This window comes from Triplophysa dalaica, chromosome 10 (genome assembly GCF_015846415.1).
Source record: "Triplophysa dalaica isolate WHDGS20190420 chromosome 10, ASM1584641v1, whole genome shotgun sequence".
Lineage (NCBI taxonomy): Eukaryota > Metazoa > Chordata > Actinopteri > Cypriniformes > Nemacheilidae > Triplophysa > Triplophysa dalaica.
Genome location: NC_079551.1, coordinates 8,653,983 through 8,670,874, shown reverse-complemented (window position 1 = coordinate 8,670,874; position 16,892 = coordinate 8,653,983). Strand labels below are relative to the sequence as shown.

The 16,892-nt window shown below is 35.8% G+C and overlaps 1 protein-coding gene across 3 annotated transcripts; it reads left to right on the top strand.

Annotated features, from left to right (window-relative positions):
* The first annotated feature begins 326 nt into the window (after positions 1 to 326).
* On the top strand, positions 327 to 15,004 carry osbpl1a (oxysterol binding protein-like 1A). 3 transcript variants are annotated; one of them, XM_056759492.1, is made up of 29 exons: positions 327 to 607; positions 2,933 to 3,058; positions 3,156 to 3,241; positions 3,459 to 3,533; positions 3,628 to 3,739; positions 3,868 to 3,953; positions 4,828 to 4,972; positions 5,124 to 5,191; positions 5,650 to 5,694; positions 5,868 to 5,941; positions 6,098 to 6,161; positions 6,260 to 6,361; positions 6,979 to 7,101; positions 7,405 to 7,486; positions 7,577 to 7,683; positions 7,973 to 8,135; positions 8,576 to 8,756; positions 9,655 to 9,730; positions 9,814 to 9,948; positions 10,162 to 10,259; positions 10,342 to 10,524; positions 10,597 to 10,704; positions 11,235 to 11,324; positions 11,434 to 11,560; positions 11,903 to 12,016; positions 12,121 to 12,244; positions 12,333 to 12,423; positions 12,635 to 12,655; positions 14,042 to 15,004. In XM_056759492.1, the coding sequence occupies exons 2-29, from the start codon at positions 2,935 to 2,937 to the stop codon at positions 14,142 to 14,144; spliced, it is 2,907 nt and encodes a 968-aa protein (XP_056615470.1). In that variant the 5' UTR covers positions 327 to 607; positions 2,933 to 2,934; the 3' UTR covers positions 14,145 to 15,004. The 3 variants fall into 3 exon arrangements, with proteins under 3 accessions (XP_056615470.1, XP_056615469.1, XP_056615471.1); XM_056759491.1 differs by having other exon boundaries at positions 327 to 657; XM_056759493.1 differs by lacking the exon at positions 12,635 to 12,655 and having other exon boundaries at positions 327 to 657.
* Positions 15,005 to 16,892: the final 1,888 nt, after the last annotated feature.

Below are 16,892 nucleotides of genomic sequence, written 5' to 3'. Positions count from 1 at the left end.
GCAAGCGAACTGAAAAACTAATTTATGAATGAAACAGCTGAATTCCCTTCAAATATAAATGCAAATATACACACATTTTATTTAAACATATATAAATGTCAAAAAATGGGTCATATTGCATTTTCAACTATTATGCAATTTTTTACGCTTTTTCTTTGTGTATTATTCGGAGTGGTTAAGCATGGTCTTTTAACAATTGTAATCACTATATGTAATTATTATGTATATTTTAACCTCTTTTATACACCGCTTTTTTAAACCACATTCTCATCGTGACCGTTTTGTTTACGTTGCGTTTTTAAAACCGGAAATAACGCGTCATCAGATCAGCCGTCAGTCAGCTGTTTATTTACATACTGCCGTATGATGCTAGTTTGCGTTGTGTTGATTTCACTCGCATGATCTATGTGTGTAGTCACACAACATCATAATACGTCGGAATGCTTGTTTGCGCTGTTAGGAAAGACTCACACGAGTGTTACACAAACAGGAAGAGTGCAGGACAGTGCACAGACACATCACATGCTTTCTGAAAACTACAATACAAGACTAGCTTTTAATTTCGGATGTTAAATTCGGATCCTTGTTTCGGATCAGGGATTGCACGGTGTGTACTGGATACTCATGTCCTTGTGTAACTAACGTTACGTGAAATCGGCAAGTATTTTTTTTAAATAAAGGTTGAAACTGTATAATATATGTTTGAAATAGTTTTTAAAACTTTACCATGATGCATTGCTGTGGAGTAAAATAACGTTGTTTTTTATTTTTCATTTTTATATTGGTGTGTATGTGTTATATGTGCCGTGTACGTTATATTAAATTATTTATTATTATTATTTAATTGAACTTGTACTGTATAGGGTAGTCCTCACATTGATGTCTTGCTGTCTTGGTCTGCAGCTCATGTCAAAGTGAGGGGAGAAAAGTGATAAACCCTCAGCAATCTTCTGACCTAAATAAACCGAAACAGTCAATGTATTGAATCTATTTTATCTCTGTGGAATTTTCAGACGTGTCAGTTGTGTATTTGTGTGTTGTCTAAGAATGACAACCTCAAAGACTCTCACCAGATCATTGGTACGAAGCAATCTGATTCAAGCAGGTTTATCAAGTTGGTGAACCATCCTGCTTGTTATGCAGCGAGAAGTTTGTAACAGTTTACTTGGATCTTTAGATCTTTTCAGGAAATGATTGACATCTACATTAACTTTTTTATTATTGAAATCAACATATAATACATGAATGACTAACAAAACAAGAATATTTATAATAATAAAAATATAACAACGGGGAGAATATCAAACAAACAAACTACATGAAATCTTCATTGAAACTTATAGCTTTTGGAAATTTGATCTAGCCTCGGACACACAAATGTTGTATATCTGATTCAAATGTTTACTGTTACATTACCTCCACACTCAGATAGTCAGCAATAAAACATGGTGTATAAAAAAGATACAATTCTTAACATTTATTAGCACTTATTATCAACAAGTTTCTTTCCTTTGCGATGTCTCTACACCCTCTTGTTCTTTTCAGGGTATTGACCTACATTTCACACAAAGGGAGCTGTATTACTTTACTAATATAGTCTACTATTAACTTCTTACATTGTTGTTAATCTACATATACAGTAAATCATGTTTAGATGGTTCTGTTTCTCAAACAAAATGATGTTTTGCTTTGTTTGAGATGATTCATAATGTCAAAAATTAGTTTTGCTATATTGATCATTTATGTTTCAAGGATGTAATTAGGATATTTCATATAGATGTCATTGCATGGATATTCATGGATGTCAAAGGGAAATAATGTGCTGTTTTACGCTTGACGTCATTTTTCTCTGATTAAAACACAAACATCACAAGATGGTAGTTTCATAGAATTGATCTTTCTGCTTCTTTACCACCACAAAGGAAATATGGCATATTGGCGCCCAACGTGGGGTATTTGAATTTTGAACTGTGAATTTGACCATTGTGGTAAATGTGTTTGCGTGTACGATGTGCATTGCTAATATGAAATCTGCTATATTGTGAACATGAACATTTTTGAAGTGTAGGAATCTGTGAAACCTCGGAATTTGTGAACACACTATTTCTTGTTTATAAGGGCAATTTGAAGCTTGTTTAAAGGGATTTTTTTGTGAGAACAAATTGTGAATTGTGAATTCTTAAATTAAATTAGATATTTTTTTGTGAATTGATGTCTTGAATGTTTTGAGTTGGACGTTTATCTTTGAATTTTTTGGTTTAGTGTTTTCGTTACAGTAAGCATCCTCAGTTGCTTTAACTTTATTGGTGAAAATTATTTGTTGTATTTTGAATTGTGTGCATATATATATATACATTTTTTGAAAGCGTGCATATTGTTTAGACCTTTATATATATTGTTCATTGGTTTTTGTGTGTCAGAAATATTAACATTTCTCATGATTTATTCATCAAAAATGGGTTACGAATGGTAAATTTGTCTGACTGAAATATAGTAACGTTCTTTTTCATTCGTGTTGGTTGACAGGCCAAATACTGTCTGGCGCTCAAACAAGGTTTAAACTTTTGACATTCACTGGGCGTACCACCAAACATATTTCCCAAAGAGTAAAATGTAGAGGTCCCAGAAAATCAAAGTTTGAGATATGTGGCTTTTAGGCTTCGGTTCTTAAGATGGACATAAATCATATTTATCTGATACACAATGAAAATGTATTTTTCTTTTGGGAAAATGGAGCAAACATATTGATGACAGATTTTCTATCAAATAAATGCCCTCTAGAATAAAATATTCCTCAGTTGATAATATTTGTGACATACTGTACATATTCAAATAAACTTTCATTTATCTTGTTTACAGTTAACATGTCTTTCTATTCTGTGTACATTATTGTTTTTTGTTTATTTAAATATTATGTATTTTGTTCACAAAGTCATGGAGGAACTGGACCCGGAGGAGCTTTTCCTCAGGGATGCCAGAAACGGGAACCTAGAGGGTATCCAAAGGCTTTTGTTGTCCAAGATTAAAGAAGAGGCCAAAATTGACATCAACTGCAAAGGTAAGACACATCATAGTTTGTGTTTCAATTGACCTCTCATGTATTTCTAGATAAGGACATGAGAGTTTCTAATAGCTGTGGAATCGTATTGTTTTAGGCAAGAGCAAATCTAACCACGGCTGGACGCCTCTTCATCTCGCTTGTTATTTTGGACACCGAGATGTGGTCGAGGTGTTATTGAAGGTAAAAAGGTGTTCCTGTAGCTCAACTGCTACTTAAAGTGCATGTTAAATGCATATGTGTAATGTTAATCTTAGATTTTCTTCACCACATGTTTGGTTTTATCATCTATAGCTTTTTGACTAGCTATAGAGATCAGTGTCTTTTCACACCAAATGTATATTTAAAGGCACACTTTGGGGTTGTGGTTCAAATTCTTGCTCTTTTATCCTTCTCATAGGCCGGAGCAGATGCCAATTTGCCAAATAACGTTGGAGATACGCCCCTCCATAAAGCAGCATTCACCGGGAGAAAGGTAATATGTGCTAAAAAACCCATGGAGCATTTTGATGATGCTTTCCCTGAATAATGATTGAATTCTAGCTGCTGATGTTGTTTGTGTTGTGTAGGAAGTTGTGATGCTGCTTCTTCAGCATGACGCTTGTGCTTCTGTCATCAATGGCAACGCTGAGATCCCGAAAGACGTCACAGAGAGCGCTGAGATCAAAAGCATGCTGGAGGGTAAGCATTCATATCTGACTCATGTTGGACTATTTCTGTTATTTCTTTGAACCTCCAGTTTTTACAGGCGACTGTTTTTGTTGTGAGTGTACTTTAAATAGATCTGATGAATGCTTTTTATATTCTAGCTGCCGAAAGAACATTGGAAAGGAAACAAGAGGAGCAGTTATTAGAAGCTGCTCGGGAAGGAGCATTAGCTACTCTGACCAGACTGGTAACTGTCTCAAAAACTACTTAAAGTGGTAGTGTACTCAAAAAAAAAACAATCTGTCATCATTTATTTACCCTCTTGTCATTTCAAACCTATATGACTTTCTTTCTTCCGCATAAGACAAAAGAAGATATTTTGAAGAATGTTGTTAACTGGCCCCCATTCACTTTGGTTTTGTGTCAATACAATAGAAGTCAATGGGGGCCAGTGCTGTTCGGTTACCAACTTTCTTCAAAATATCTTCTTTAGTTTCCTGCGGAAAAAAAAGACAGTCATAAAGGTTTGAAATGACATGAGGGTGAATAAATGATGACAGAATTAAAATTTTTGGGTGAACTGTCTCTTTGGGTGAACAGCCTTAAGAAGTTTTCATTTAAAAAAAAATATATATATACTTATCTGCAGGCTAGAAATATAATGGTTTCTAGTAAAGAATTTTTTTTTACCACTGTAGACCACTTCTTGTTTTACTTTGTCAGTGGCCAGTGCTTACCAAATGTTAATCCCCTTGTGAAAGTCTTGCATTCCTGGACGTTGAGCAAATATTGCATTTACTGCATTTAAGTTTTGCATAAATACTTGAAATCTCTCAGAAACATTGCGAGTAAAAAACAAACAAGGCACTACCAAAAAATACACCCCGTCTCTGATTAGCATTAGCATTAGCATATTGTTGTTCTGTGATGTCCAGATAAACAAGCACAAACAAAAAAAAAAAATTGAGAAATGTCTTGGTGGTTTTGTGTCCAAACAATGGAAGTCAATGGGGGCGAGTGTTGTTTGGTTACTAATCTTCAATTCTTTTGTGTTCTGAATGGCATATTTTTGGATGAATTGTTTTTTAAGTCTGACCTTGTAATTCTCATGACCTATGCAGTTAAACATGAAGAAACCGCCTAACATAAACTGCACAGACCTGCTGGGAAACACACCGCTGCACTGCGCCGCCTACAGGGGTCAGAAGCAATGTGCCATCAAACTTTTACAGCACTGTGCTGACCCATACATCAAAAACAAAAACGGTAATCAGAGCCGAATTGAACCATTTAATCAGCCTTTAATCTGCTTTGTTAGTTTTTTTGTTTGACATTTTTTTTACTGCTATATTCTCAATTTTATTATTCAAGATTATATAATGTAGCATGTAAAACTGATGCAATGTTTTTTTTTCAGATCAGATAGTTTTTGACCTGGCTAGCGATGCAGAAATTAAGCAGATCATTACGGGCAATGTTATGAAAGTACGTTCGTTGTTATAACGCAATCATGCCATAACATCCTGTCACAAATGCATGTCAAGTAACATTTCAGAAATACCATTAAAGGGATAGTTCACCTTCAAAATGACAATAATGTCATCATTCACCCTGTGTTAAATCTTAAATTAGGATATTTTGAAAAATGTTGGTAACCGGAAACCATTGGTCCCTTTTGACTTCTATTGCATGTACACAAATCCAATGCAAGTCAAGGGGGACCAATGGTTTTCTGTTTCCAACATTTTTCAAAATATCTTCTTTTGTGTTCTGCAGAAGATTGAAAGCCATACGGGTTTGAAATGACAAAAGGGCATTTAAATAATGACAGAATTTTTATTTTGAATGCAAAAGATTCCTTTAAGCAATTAACATGACAAACATGCACGTGTTACATCTAATAACTTTGTTGTATGATTTTTTTTTCAATACTTATTCTGCAGGGCATAACGCGACACGTTGAAACATTTGAAGGAACACTTTGGAAGGTAAAAATCACTTTTCTCAAAGAAATCTTAAATGGGAGCAGATTAGAAGATAATGAATGTTTAGAGTTAATGTAAATTATATTTTATGTTGTCAAAAAAGGCATTTCAAATAATTTCAGAATATAAATAAAGTTTTATTTTGTCAATTTAAAGTCTAATTGTCACTGTTTCAGAGCTCGAGATTCTTCGGATGGCGCTCTTATTGGGTGGTTCTTGAAGATGGAGTTTTGTCGTGGTACCCCAAACAGTGGGTACCCAACTCTTATTATCTCTTATTTGTTCCCTTTAAGTCGTTAACTATTTTCACCACATACATTTAGTCCAAAATGGCTTTGTTTGACATAAAGATGAAATTTTACAACATTGTTGTAAATATTTGTTTTATATGTTCTTGTTACCAAAGGTCAGACGCGGATTCAAAAACACAAAGGCAAGGTTGCAAGCCCTTAACACAGGCTCAATGCATGGTGAGAATCATGTGATGTCAGATTAGATGCTGGATCATGTTTCGAGATAAGAATTGTTAACAGGATCTGTCAAACTCCTTTTTCTGTCCAACTTTCAGATTAAGGCGAAAGATAACTGCTATTTCACAGTCAAGTGCTTCGACGACAGCCTTCACAATTTCAAAGTTTCCCGGAAGGGCGATCCAGAAGCCACAAGAAAAGTAAAATTCCTTCTCACACTTTTTTTCCGTCCTTTGTTTACAACCCATTTTTGTTTCAACATTTGTGCACATAATCACCCATGTAATAAACATACACATATATAAACATACATAAATAATACGTTTTTGAACATATGAAGTAAAATTTTACAGGTGTAAAGTGGCTCTTAAAGGTCTAGTGTGTAATTTTTGGGGGGGATTTATTGACATAAATGCAATATAATACACGTAACTATGTCTTCAGAGGTGTATAGATACTTTCATAATGAAGCATTATGTTTATTTACTAAGAATGAGCTATTTCTATCTACAAATACTGCGGGTCCCTTTATATGGAATTTACCATGTTGTTTCTACAGTTGCCCTAACAGGACAAACAGCTCTACAGAGCGCATTTCGTAAATACGTTACGATAAAACTTGACGACATCTTAGTCTTGTGCACCGTTGTGCTTCAAAAGGGAGGGATGGAGTGAGCCATTCATTGCATTTCGCAAGCTCACCACTTGATGCTGTAAATTTCATACACTAAACCTTTAAATCTGCAATTGTAACATTTCCCTCCATGTCTGCATACATTTTTAACACATTCATTTTTTTTGTGTATTTTCTTTTCAGAAATGGCTGGAGGCCATCGAGGAGCATTCAGCCTTCAGCACACATTACTGCTCTCAGGATTCAGACAGCGAGGAAGAGGAGGATCGTGGCGTGCCTTTGGGCGATCTTTCTGAATCGCTTCAGGTGAGAGGTCATGGTGTATCTGTATTTTAAAGATCACATCAGATGATTAAATGCATGTACTCTCTCTTTTCTTCTTGTGTGTGGGAATAAGCGGCAGTTTATCTGAAACCATCGTCATGTGATGATACTATCTATCCTGGCCGTGGTTTATTTGTGTTAAGATAGTGCTTTCATATTCCTGCAATGGAAGGAAAAGGACTTCCTGTTTTCTTTACATCCACAGGAAGTGGTTTCATTGACTAACCCTTACTCTTAACAGTCATAACCTTTCACTATTTTTTTCTGTGTTCCTCTTTGTCACAGCGAGCCGAGTCCTGTCATCAAAAGCTGGAGATGGAGGTGTTGACCCTTCTGTCTTTGGTTAAGGAAGACGGACTCGCAGAACGTGAGGCCTTTATATTTTAGTTACTCAAACTAATGAATCTGATTGGCTGAATCACGTGATATGTAAAAGTTACATGCGTTTTTGCTGCAGGGTTTCCTTCCGCAATTGTTCAGAAGCTTAAAGAAGTGTGTGAAGCCTCCAGTGAAACCTGCTTCTCATTGGACCATTGCCTGGGACTTTTTTCAAAACAGGAAGGGGTATGTGAAACACCATCATGTCTTTGCATCCAAACCTGTATGACTTTCTTTCTTCTGCAGGACACAAAAGAAGATATTTTGAAGAGCGTTGGTAAGCAAACAACATCGGCCCCCATTGACTTCCATTGTATGGACACAAAACCAAGGAGACTTTTCTCGAAATATCTTCTTTTGTGTTCCACACAAGACAGAGTCACATACACGACATGAGGGTGAATAAATGATGAGAAATCGAACTTTAAACAAAAGCATCTTCCAATGCATGAGTGTAATGTAAATGTCCGTCCAGGCGCGCAGTTTTAAACTGGAACATGAGGTGGAAAAGAATAAAATCCTGTCGGAGGCTCTGCAGACGTTGGCTACAGAACATCACGGGTTGGAGCAGTCGCTTGTCAACGGATCGTCTCCCCGCAACGCCCTCAGCGAAGATGAATTTTATGACGCTCTTTCTGGTCAGTCGCATTTAATGCTTGTATTTATCGCCATCTCTGTTTGAAACATAAAATTGATCAAATTAAGTTACTTTATGTACTTTTTACGTGAGTTGAAGTCAAATTGACACTTTCTGCAAAATCGTACCCGATCTCAAATTTATGAAATAAAAATTGTAATAACTATTTTTAACGAATAAACATAAACTTCCAGATTGCAGCTTAAACAAATTCATAACACATGAGAGCTTACGATGGATTTGCTAGTTTAGTAAAAGGTAAATCTTCACAATGTGTTTTATAAAAGTAAGACACCTTATTCTCCGATGTGTCCAGTCACTTCCGACTATGTGCCTTCATCAAATGCCATCTGATCCCTGGCTCAGGTTTCCTCCAGTAGCTTTTTGCGGTCGGACTCTCATTGTCCCCAAATCATGTCTGTTTGTGTTTGGTCTTCGCAGATTCGGACTCAGAGCCTGTGGTGAGCGGATTTGAGACAGCTGGCCACTCGAACGAAGACGAGGAAGACGTGAAGCACTTCTGCAGCGTCCGGAGTCGTCTCGACAGCAGGATGTCCATGAAAGATTGCCGCGGTGAGGAGGATGACGAAGGGTCCCAGGTTAATGGAATGAAGAAACACAGGTGGGCATACTTTATAATTGTGTAATTATACTTTTAAGAAAGAGTAAACAAATGAAACAACTTTTTCGAATTAACAAGTTTGTGTTGACTGTGATGAATTCTTCTTATAAGTGTTAGCAAAATATTTTTAAAGGTTAAGTTGGAATAAGATAAATATAGTATAAACAAGTGTATACATTTTTTTAAATAAGCAAAACAAGATTTTTTTTGTTATTTGTCCATTTTTTTGCATCTCTCATCTTGTGTTTTGTTTTTGTTTGTGGTAAATAATTTAGCGATCCGAGGCCAGAAGAGGCGCACATAATGAAAGTGTAAAAGATTGATGAGGTAGCCGAGTTTAACGCTGTAATTTGAACTTTTAAGGCTCGGCACGTTGACCGACGGCTAATGACGGAGAGTTGACAGACTTTGCGTCAAATGCCAAAGATTTTTCCAAACTAAATGCTTTTTGTACATTATTTCGTAATTTTGTACTGAGAAAAAAACTAGGTAAAAAAGTACTTAAATTATTTTGATTAAAATTTGCATCGCTATTTTATTTTTGTAAATATTTTGTATAATATTTGTTCATAATACGTGGTCTCTCCTTCGAGTACAACTAACTTTCTTGCAAAATGACCATGTTTTTGCATGAGTCACATTTCTCTGTCATGTTGTTAACATGTAGCATGTGTAACATAAAAAACAGGTTTCAGTGTCTGAAATTGATCGGGCGTCGGCCCTGGTTTGCTGAATAAGACATAAAGCTTCTGTTACCCGACTGATCACACCAGTCTAGACATGTTGCATCTCTGTGTCCACCTTTCCAGTTACCATGGATACAGCTGTTCAGTTTTCTTTCTTGGAAATGACATACTTTACTCATATGATATTATGTTTTGCTGTTATTCCTGCGCAGGACAAGTTTACCGGCGCCCATGTTCTCTAGAAATGACTTCAGTATTTGGACCATTCTGAGGAAATGCATTGGGATGGTGAGATACTTATTCATTTTGTAAACATTTACTTCAAAATATATTTTAAAAGTTCACTTATTCTATATCTTTCTCTATTTCAGGAGCTGTCTAAGATCACCATGCCTGTCATTTTTAATGAGCCGCTGAGCTTTCTGCAAAGGCTTGCAGAATACATGGAGCACACATATCTCATCCACCAGGCTAATGTATCAGACGATTCTATAGAAAGAATGAAGGTACGTTTAAAGATCGCTCACCCAAAAATACAAATTCTTTCATTATTTATTCGCCCTCTTTTTTTTTCTGCGGAAGCCAAATGAAGCTACCTTGAAAAATGTCTGTTTGGTGTCGTGTTTCCATTCAATGGAAGGCAATGGGGGTCAATGTTGTTTCGTTACCAACATTCTTCAAAATATCTTCTTTTGTGTTCTACATGTTTTTGTGTTCAGTGTGTGGCAGCGTTTGCCGTCTCGGCCGTGGCGTCTCAGTGGGATCGGACGGGAAAACCCTTCAACCCTCTTCTAGGAGAAACATATGAGTTAGTCAGGTAAAAAAATCCCTCTCCATCCACTCAACTACAATGATTGCAAACACAAAAACTTGAGGTCATGTTCTTTCTCAACCCGCAGGGATGATCTCGGTTTCCGGTTGATTTCGGAACAGGTGAGTCACCATCCGCCTATAAGCGCTTTCCACGCTGAGGGTTTGCAGAAGGACTTTGTGTTCCATGGTTCCATCTACCCAAAACTGAAGTTCTGGGGAAAGAGCGTGGAGGCGGAGCCAAGGGGCATCATCACTCTAGAACTTCCAAAGTAAGCACTGATTGGTGGAATATTGTCATAATGTCATGGTTAATGTGTCTGAGTAACAGAAACTCACTACAGGCATAATGAGGCGTACACGTGGATAAACCCCACGTGTTGTGTCCACAACATCATCGTGGGACAGCTGTGGATCGAACAGTATGGGAATGTGGAGGTTATTAACCACAGGTACAGTTTTATTTACCATCATGTGGTTCGAAATCTGTATGTGACTCTATCTTCTGTGAAACACAGATATTATGAGAAATGTCTCAGTTGTTTTGTGTTCAAACAATGGACATCAATGGGGTTCAGTGTTGTTTGGTTACCAACATTCTTCAAAAATCTTCTTTTGTGTTCTGCAGAAGATAGAAACTCATACAGGTGAATAAGAGCCCATTCACATTTGTGTCTATCGCGTGCACAAGTTTGTTCATTTAAATGTTGATACTAGGCAACCGCACGCAAATGCGGAGCGGGTACACATTTTTCTAGGCGTGTCGGCGCTAGATAGAACTAGCTTAAGTTTTCAAAGTGCCATGCGCGCACCGCGGGTCATTTCCCTTGAGAAAGCGCCGCTGCTGGCATTTAAGGCTTTAGACGCGAAATGTGCATCACCCCTTAATGATGAAGGAATTGTTATTTTGGGGAGAACTATCCCCTTAAAGGGTAGACAGTGATTGAAGACTTAAGCTCTATTTATTGATCTTATCAAACAGGACCGGCGAAAAATGTTGCCTGAATTTCAAACCTTGTGGTCTTTTTGGGAAAGAATTACACAAGGTTGAAGGCTACATCCTGGACAAGAGGTGAGTGTTTTTTTTAGCATAACTTCCATGGTAAATGTTCATATATCTTTTTGCTTGTCACAGATGTCACATCACTGCTTTATTTGATGTGTTTGTTTGTTCCACGCAGCAAAAAGAAAGTGAACTTGCTTTATGGGAAATGGACGGAGTGCATGTACATAATCGACCCGGCTACGTTCGAAGCTCACCGAAAGAACAATAAAAAATCATCAGAGGAGAAAAAAAGCAGTAAACAGGTATTTTGTACATTATGTATGCACCCTTCTGTAATTTCAAAACAGTATAACTTTCTTTCTTCTGCAGAACACAAAATAAGTTATTTCGAAGAGCGTCGGTAGCCAAACAACATTGACCCCCATCGACTTCCATCATATGGACAAAAAAACACTAAAAAATGTCTCAAAATATCTCCTCTTGTGTTCCTGTATATGACTCTCAAAAAAGAATAAATATACAGGTGGTGAATAAATGATGACTGAATTGGTATTTTTGGGTGAACTGTTCCTTTAAATCCTTGGAATCTGATTTACTCCGTTTATCAGAATGGTGTACTGATGAATTTTTTTTGTATTCGGTAGGCATCTGTTGCAGACTCTGAAGAAACACTTCAACCAGGCGGAGATTCGCTGGAGGTGATTCCAGGCAGTCAGTTGCTGTGGAGAATAGCACCACGACCTGCCAACTCCACCCAGGTTAGTTCTAGAAAGCTAAAAAACACATAAAACACAGCAACCAATGGCAGTTTAGTCTCAAGGTCTTGTCATCTGTATTATGGGTTTGTTTGCACATGTCAAAGATGTACAACTTCACAACATTCGCAATGCAACTCAACGAGCTGGACAAAGAGATAGAAGACGTGATTCCTAAAACGGACAGCAGATTGAGACCCGACATAAGAGCAATGGAGAACGGAAATATTGGTGTGTTTGTGTTTTTCGTATTATTTTAGTGCTATTAGAGGTTCGATTTGGAGGAAAACTTACTACATTTCTTTTCTTGGGATATCAGATTTGGCCAGTGAGGAGAAGAAGAGGTTGGAGGAGAAGCAGAGAGCCGCTCGGAAGAGTCGATCAAAGTCAGATGAAGAGTGGAAGACGAGGTACAGAGGGATTTCAGTTGCCTACTGTTTTACTGTATTGTACACATTCATTACGCTGTTCACACTTCTTACCAAGCATTTAACATGGTTACTTCTTAAATACCATATTTACTTCAGTTATTGCTTTTATGGCACAATTGACTAACTGCTAATCGTGGTTAATTTTTTCCCCTATCCGTTTCTTTTGCCTTTTGACTGTCTGGGCGAGCAGAAACGTTGCATCCGGCCCCAGGTTTGACACTTGCTTTATTGCTTTGTCTATTTATGTAACTGCTTATGTTATTTTTTTAAATATGTGAATCTGGATCACAAAACCAGTCTTAAGTAGCACGGGAACTGTTTAGTAAAAGCCAGAAATACATGATGATCCATTTTTCTTTTATTCCCAAAATTATTAGGGTATTAATTAAAGTTCATGTTCCATAAAGATATTTTGTAAATTTCCTACCCTAAATACTTAAAAACGATATTTTTGTGAGTGGATGGTCTGCTACAGCACCTCGGATGGACAACTTCAAAGGCAAATTTCCTCAATGTTTAGATTTTTTAGCTCCCTCAGATTCCAGAGTTATAAACGTCTGTATCTCCACCATATATTGTCCTATCCTTAACAACTCATACATCAATAGAAAGCTTAATTAGTCAGCTTTCAGAAAATGTAAAAATGTCAATTTTGAAAAATTGACCCATAAGAGTGGTTTTGTTGTCCAGGGTCACATATTTATTACTATTGACTCCTCAGCTTCTGTAGAACCCAATGAATTTTTTGAGAAATTTCTATGTGATTTTGTGTCCATATAATGGAAGTCAATGGAGGCCTGTGTTGTTTGCTTACTTCACAATATCTTCTTTCGTGTTCTGCTGCAGAAAGTCTGTTAGAAATTATTTGTAAATTCTCAGTTTGCCTATGTTTGTGAATAGGAGTGTGTTTTATTGTCCGCTCCGATGATGTATATTTAATGTGGAACAAGACGATGTAAACAGAGCTCTGTGGCCTTCTACTGCGTGGCGTAGGTTGTGATTGGGACGAAACTGTACACCCGGTTCAAGTATTGCAGCCAAATGCTCAGCCGAATCTGTTGAACGAAATAAAAAGTTAATTTTTTTCAAAAATATTTTTTTTTATTGTGCATTCCAATTAATATAAATCAAACTGCAGTTTTTGTTTTGATTTAAGCCAAAATAACTACAAAAATACAGCTAACTAACACAATAAAACACAATAAAATCATAAAAATAATTATTTAAAAATGTAGCTCATTTTGGAAACAAACTCTTTAAATAAAGAGACCGTGTGAATGGAGGTCAAACAAATATTTTCTCATGGTTCTCTGTGTGAGAGACAACAAGCAAGCGACGCAACAAAACAAAGCGGTTGTGTTGTAATTCTTTCCAAATTTAGTGTAAATGATCGAAAATAATCCTTATGATACAAATGAACAACATTGTTGGGATCACCTTTCTTTTCTAGCTGTTGAACAAATTACACATCAAAGCCAGAATGATCACATTATCATTAACTATAGCTTTACAAAATATTCTCAAAATCATGCTTTTGAGAATGGATTCTTATTGTTTTTGTGTTCGCTAAATTTAACCTTTTCTGTGTTCGTAACAGGTGGTTTCATCAGGGTCCGAATCCACACAATGGCTCTCAGGACTGGCTGTTCTCCAACGGCTATTGGGACCGTGAACATTCCCATTTACCGGACATATATTGACCCCTTGAACCCTGTAATGTATAGTCGAGACTATCCATAAACATAAACATTCACTTTAAAAACATGCCCTGGGGTTGTTGGCCAGTTAAAAATGTAAATTGCATTCAAGTTTAAAGTTGAAAAAGACTTCTTATTTTACTCCTCCTGTGTATAGCTAAATTATTGTTTTTACATTGATATATTTAATTACACCATGAAAAATGCATTTGCAAAATAATAAATCTTAGAAGATCCACAGATTTGTAACATATCTAAAACATTTTATATCACAAGCTGGTTAAAACAGCTTTAATGTGCAATTTATAATCCTCCTAAAGAAGAGATTATGTCATCTTTTTCTGTTTAACTTATATTTTACATTTTATTTTACAACATTCCCTCTGTGTTAAGAGTAGAGTTGTGCAATGACTGTTACAGGTTTTTTTTTAATGCAAATGAACAGAGCAGATTCTGGACATTCAGTTCTAAGACAGAAGACAAAAATATATATTTTTTACTTTTATCTACTCTCACTAATAGATAACCCTGTATGCTGTTCATTTATTTTATAATATTATAAAAATAATGTTTTTGGTGTTTTTATTTGTTTAGAAAGTGAGCGTGTTTGCTGAAATCATATCAAACAAATCTTATAATGCGAAAAATATTTGCAGCATGAACTGCAAACTTTAGAATCACAGAGTTGCAGTTTTACAGTTTCAACCCCATGTGCATTTATTGTGTTTGTGTGTGTTGTGTATATTTTGTAGGGATGCATAAATGCCTACAGATGTGTAAGAGAATAATTCTCTACATAAAAGGCATTGTTATTGTGTGTATATCACATCTAAATAATAAAAACCTAAATAAAATGGATATGATTTTATGTAACAATTTTGAAACGCAGAAATTAGTTAGATATTTTTCGTTTTTTAAATTGACAGTTTACTTAAAAATTAAAATACCCCCCATTCGCGTCATTCCAAACCTGTATGACTGTTTCTTCGGCAGAACACGAAGGAAGATATTTTTAAGAATGTCGGTAACCAAACAACATTGGACCCCCATTGACATCCATTGCATGAACACAACACCACTGTGACATTTCTCAAAATATCTCTTTTAGAACAATAAGTAAAAATGTGACTTAAGTTTACAACACCTCCAGAAATGTATTGCTTGCACATTTTTATTGTTTTTTTTATTTGAGCCATTGAGGACCAAAGGTATCCCGTGCAGGTATATTCAGGGTGACCCCAGTTACTCAGGATCCTCAGCTCCACTGTGTTGTAAACCTGTGTAGACTCTTTTAAAAAACAATAATAGGTAATTTCAGCGTATGAACACATTTAAAGACATTTTATAGTTAGTTGGTGTAAAGACAATTTTGTGACGTACAGGTATTTTAAAGGTCTGTATAGGATCTTCGTCCTGATTGTATGTGAAGCTCCCCAACAGTTGTCCTCCATCACACTGGTTGAACAAACCCTGAAGAAGCAAATTTGCAAAATAGCATAATTTTCATTTATGAACAGAACATTTATTGAACATTTTAAGCATGTAAAGGCCAATTGAAAATGCATTATATTATCAAGAATCATGAAAACTATTTTAGCCTACAAAACAAAAATTAAAATGAAAACGACACTCACTTCAGTTCTTGCATGGTCACGTCCTTTTGGGATATCTACGAGACAATAAATACACACACATAGATTATATGAATATATGGAGTAATTTAAATATCATCTTTTGTGTTTTAGGAGGGTCAGAAAGAAAATGTAAATAATAAAAATGAAATAAATATAAAATTACGAACACTAGATAGTTCTTCTCACCTCAAACTTCAACTTCTGCTTTTCTTTCTCCAGTTTAAGCAACGTGATTTCTTTCTGTGACAGAACAAAGGTTACAACAAACTGCAAAGAAGTTTGTATTACTTTATGTACATTTTTAGGGTAAGAGGAAGTAATGAAAGAAAACTGTGTTTTGATAACGTCTATGCAGTGATTTTAAAGAAGAAATTGTGTAGTGTATATAGGCTCTGTTAAATATGCATTTTGTGATAAAATATTTATAAATATATTTATATAGAAAATATGTCTTAGGATATTTTGTGTTAGAGTATTAGGGATGAGCTAGTTTTGTCACACTTTTTTTCTTTATGAAAGAAAGGGTGTAGCGGAGAGAAATGAAACGTCATCATGATAAAAGTTTTGAGAAACATTTATGTTCAATTGTATGAAATCATCATCTTTAGTAGTGTGCAGATATTAATTCATAACCATGGATAGTGCATGTACCACTTTGCATGAAGTAAACGGGTCCGGAAGGACTTCCGGTTTTAGTTTTTATTTAATGGTATTATTTTTTAATCTTATATATAATTGCATATAAAATATTTGATTAACATTCTGTTGGTTATATTTTGTTTATAAATTATTGCATTACGTGCTCTCGGAAGTTCCTTAATTCCCATTCAATCTGGAAGTAATTCATGAATATATGCTCTTTTAATGTTAACAGGTAATGTATTAATGCTACTAAATCTTTACATTGATGTTTTAATGTTACTAAAGACTATACATGTTAAGAAACTGTGATGTTACTTCCGCGTTTGTCGTGGGAAATGTCCCACTTCCGAGGTGTCTTGATGATGCCTTCGCGTGCTCTCGTGCTCTCAGTCATAATTCCGAGCTGTTTCTGTTCAGGTGCTTTGTTGTCGGAAAAATGTAAGACGCAGATTCATATGATTGATTGTGTCTTGGG

Bases quoted from the DNA above. Each gene is read 5' to 3' on its own strand.
- osbpl1a (XM_056759492.1), top strand. From the start codon at position 2,935: ATGGAGGAACTGGACCCGGAGGAGCTTTTCCTCAGGGATGCCAGAAAC. The intron at 6,362-6,978 runs GTAAAATTCCTT...TTTTCTTTTCAG, and splicing joins ATCCAGAAGCCACAAGAAAA to AAATGGCTGGAGGCCATCGA. The intron at 7,487-7,576 runs GTGAGGCCTTTA...TTTTTGCTGCAG, and splicing joins GGAAGACGGACTCGCAGAAC to GGTTTCCTTCCGCAATTGTT.